Below are 4,308 nucleotides of genomic sequence, written 5' to 3'. Positions count from 1 at the left end.
TATAATTTCATTTAATTATTATATATTTTTTTAAAAAATAATATATAATAAATATATTTTTATAATTTTATTAGCTAAGTTATTATATTTAACTATTTTCTTAATTTTTTTTTTTTTAAAAATAACATTTACTAACTTTATTTTTAAAATTAAGATCATTTTCTTACAAAATTGTATCCAAATAGGATACCTAACACACCCTTATGCTCTCTACAAGTAAGGAATGGGCCCACGTTTTAGAATAACCAATGGATCGTCAGCCTATATGAGTCAAACCTCATCTTCATCTGCATTTCCGAACTCCAAAACCCAAACCCAAATCCGAAAATGGTTGTCACTCTCAGACTACCGTCTCTTACCTCGCTCTTCTCTCCATCCATCTCCGTCCGCTACCCGGCTCTTCTCCGTCCTCACCGCCAGCTCCGGCCTCTTCCTTCTTCCGCAAGATTCTCAGCCCAGAGCACGGCCTCAGAGACGGGCAACAGAGCCGACAGCCAAAAAAGCCGAGTCCAGGACCGAGCCGTCACGCCTCGATCGAAGAACTTCAACGCATGGTATCTTGACGTCATTGAATCTGCCGAGCTCGCCGATTATGGTCCTGTTCGAGGGACAATGGTCATTCGTCCGTACGGGTATGCCATTTGGGAAGCAATTCAGGTGATCGAAGTTTTACCTACTGTTACTGAACATAAAATGAAGTACACTTTCCATTTTCTTGTGATTAATAATTCCAAAATTCACGTGGGCTATTTGTTTTGCAGGATTATTTGAATGCGAAGTTCAAAGAGACTGGTCATAGTAATATGTACTTCCCACAAGTGAGTGTTTTCTTTATCCCGTGTTAATTTAATCTCATAGTTAATGCGGCTGTTGCATAATGGCTTTTATTTAAACTTATACTTACAATAATGTATTGTAATTTGTAATTTTAAGCATGGAAACTTAGTGGGCACTAGTTAAATATAAGTTGTTTGATGTTTTGATTGTGCAGTTTATACCATACTCGTTTATAGAGAAAGAAGCCAGCCATGTTGAAGGTTTTAGTCCAGAATTAGCAGTAGTGACAATTGGAGGAGGAAAAGAACTTGAAGAAAAGCTTGTGGTATGCAAACCTCCTTATTAGCTACTGTCATTTAAATTATTGATTGCTTAACTGTTAGAGATTTTTTTTTTTCATTAAGCTGTTGAGTAGTTAAGGTGATGTATTTTAATTAACTGAGAAAACTATGACCTAAGGTTTGGCTTTGATTGTTGCACTTCCTGAGGCTCTGGCAGGTTAGACCTACAAGTGAAACAATAGTAAATCACATGTTTACTCAGTGGATTCATAGTTACCGTGATCTTCCTCTGATGATTAACCAGGTTCATTTTTTTGTTATCCTATTTATTTTACTTACTGTTTTGAGGAAGTATGGAATTAAACCAACCTTTTTCTTTTCTTTTTGTATGCTTTATTTGGTTTAGTGGGCAAATGTCACAAGATGGGAGATGCGCACGAAACCCTTTGTGAGGACTCTTGAATTTCTGTGGCAAGAGGGGCATACTGCTCATGCCACACCAGAAGAGGCAGAAAAAGAGGTTTGTGTTTTATTGTCTTGCCTAGCTCAATAGTTGCAGTTATATTCTTGCTTTCTTAATGTGTTTCTATTGCTGAAATTGCAGGCTATTCAGATGATTGAGGTCTATATAAAATTTGCTTATGAGCAGACTGCAATTCCTGTTATTGCAGGTCGAAAATCAAAAGTTGAAACATTTGCTGGGGCTGATAGGACATATACAATTGAGGCTATGATGGGTGATCGGAAGGCACTACAGGCTGGAACTAGCCATAATCTTGGGCAGAACTTTTCTCGTGCCTTTAGTACACAGGTATATGGATTATAAATCTGGTTCTCTAGATTGACTTGTTTCTCTGGGTATATTCATTTATGATATTTATCATTTTGAGTTGAAATGTTTTGAAATTTGTGCTTATACAGTTCACTGATGAGAATGGACAAAGAGAACATGTATGGCAGACGTCATGGGCTATTAGTACTCGTTTTGTTGGTGGTATCATCATGACCCATGGAGATGATACAGGGTTAATGCTTCCGCCAAGGATTGCACCTGTACAGGTGAAATTGGAACTGTTGTTATGTTGATTACTGTGCTAGCCAATAATAGTTGAGACCCTTAATTTTTAGCCTAACCAATTTAACTTAAGTAATTTTAGGTTAGATGCAACAGAGAAAAATAAACTTATTCTGTTGTAACAATACAGTTTTTGACTATTATCAAATGTAGTGCTAACCATAAGATTCATCGGTTACTCTGTAAATTTCTGAATTGATAATTTAACTACATAATTGTAGGTTAGATGCAACAGAGAAATATGAAATATGATGCATCGGTTATTCTGTGTAAATTTTTGAATTGATATTTACTGTTTCCCATGCAATGTAACATTTAATTTAATCTTGGTGCTGCTCATGAGATGTATTGCCAATTCAATGAGATATATCTGGACAGCATTTTTTGTGAAGGTCAAGCATGGCATGCGTATACAGTTTAACCTAACATAGCTGTGTATTGGATGTTTTTATTTAGGTGGTGATTGTACCAATTTGGAAGTCAGACACAGATAGACAAGGAGTTATCAGTGCTGCATCATCTGTAAAAGAAGTTCTGCAAATTGCAGGAATTAGAGTTAAACTTGATGACACCGAACAAAAAACTCCAGGATGGAAATTTAATTTCTGGGAGATGAAGGTTGGTCGTCCTTATCCTTGAAAACAACCATAAGTCAGTGTTGGTTTTGTTTCCTTGTAAGTTGTAACTCACATTTTGATTAAGAAAAAGCAAAATGTTACACTGCTCTGTTTTTGTGATGCTTTTGTTTTGTAAAAACGTATTTCATACTGGTATCATCAATCACCTCAAAATCAGACTTTGCTCTTCTAGGGAGTCCCTTTAAGGATTGAAATTGGTCCACGTGATGTTTCAAGTCACAGTGTGGTCATATCCAGGCGAGATGTTCCTGGAAAGCAAGGAAAAGTTTTCGGAATTTCTATGGAGCCTGAAATATTGATGGCATATGTCAAAGACAAATTGGATGAGGTCCAGTCATCTCTCTTGGAACGAGCTACATCATTCCGAGATAGGTCTGTCCTTTTACACTAATGTCTTATTAATTATAAATAAGAATGTATGATTATGAGGTTATGAATGTGCTGTTTCTTTGGGGGCTTATAGATTCAGAAATTCTGACTGTTTAACCAGGTCTAATGGCAGAATCTATGACACTGTTTTACAAAACTTCAGCAAACACATGTTGACAATATTTTTTTTTTCATGGCAGTAATATTGTTGATGTTACATCCTATGATGAACTTAAAGTGGCAATATCTGAGGGCAAATGGGCGAGGGGTCCTTGGTCCGCCAGGTAAATCTAATCTTAACTCGTACTATTTATGTAAAATTTGATGCCTTTGGGACGATTTATTCTGGTCTGTGCTTTTATAAAGCAAGTTTAATGATGAAATAAAAACGTGCAAGTGCAATGATTTTAATAGGGAAACCTTTGATCATATTTGATACAGTGACGCAGATGAGTTGAAAGTGAAAGAAGAAACAGGTGCAACTATTAGGTGTTTTCCTTTTGATCAACCTCAAGGTGGTGTCCAAACATGCTTGATGACTGGTAGTCCCGCCGAGGAGGTTGCCATTTTTGCAAAATCTTACTAAAGACGTTGAGTCAAGGCTTTCTTTACACATCAAAAATGAGTATCTGTTTATGGCTGTTGTTATAAACAGCCTGCCAACACCCATGTAAACTGTTTTTGTTTTATTCTTCACAACTTAGGGCAAAACAAATAAGTGATTTTGGGTAGTTTAGATAAATCTAATTTATTTTTGAAAATTTATTTATGAGCAACTGTGGATTGTTATATTTTTTTTCTTTTCTTTTTGACATATCCCAACAGATAGGCACAATTTATTTTTTATTTGTTAAGTTGAAAAAAAAATCATATTACAAAATATTTTTTTTTTTGAAAAGTTGAAACTATCATTATAAATTAATAGTCATTTACAACAATAGCATAAATAGGATGAGGAATTTGTCCTATCCAAGACATGTCTTGATCTAACTCTAAAGCATGTTTTGCCAAACCATGAGCAGCATGGTTAGCATTCCTTATAGTATGAGAAATAATAGCTTCAGGAAAAAAGGATAAATGACAACGAACATTTGAGATTAAATCATAGAAACTAGATAAATCCTTCAATGTAGAGTTTAAAGCATCAACAACACGTAAGGCATTAGTT

General features: G+C 35.4%; 1 protein-coding gene across 1 annotated transcript; it reads left to right on the top strand.

Annotated features, from left to right (window-relative positions):
• The first annotated feature begins 248 nt into the window (after positions 1-248).
• LOC115716790 (proline--tRNA ligase, chloroplastic/mitochondrial) lies at positions 249-4,020 on the top strand. The gene is made up of 11 exons (XM_030645691.2): positions 249-657; positions 762-818; positions 992-1,102; positions 1,276-1,362; positions 1,465-1,578; positions 1,663-1,869; positions 1,980-2,117; positions 2,590-2,751; positions 2,944-3,143; positions 3,341-3,424; positions 3,582-4,020. Exons 1-11 carry the CDS (start codon positions 328-330, stop codon positions 3,724-3,726), a joined length of 1,635 nt encoding a protein of 544 aa, XP_030501551.2. The 5' UTR covers positions 249-327; the 3' UTR covers positions 3,727-4,020.
• The last annotated feature ends 288 nt before the right edge of the window (positions 4,021-4,308 follow it).

Source organism: Cannabis sativa, chromosome 5 (genome assembly GCF_029168945.1).
Source record: "Cannabis sativa cultivar Pink pepper isolate KNU-18-1 chromosome 5, ASM2916894v1, whole genome shotgun sequence".
NCBI classification, from domain to species: domain Eukaryota; kingdom Viridiplantae; phylum Streptophyta; class Magnoliopsida; order Rosales; family Cannabaceae; genus Cannabis; species Cannabis sativa.
The sequence above is the reverse complement of the archived record's forward strand: the minus strand, read 5'-3'. Positions and strand labels throughout refer to the sequence as shown.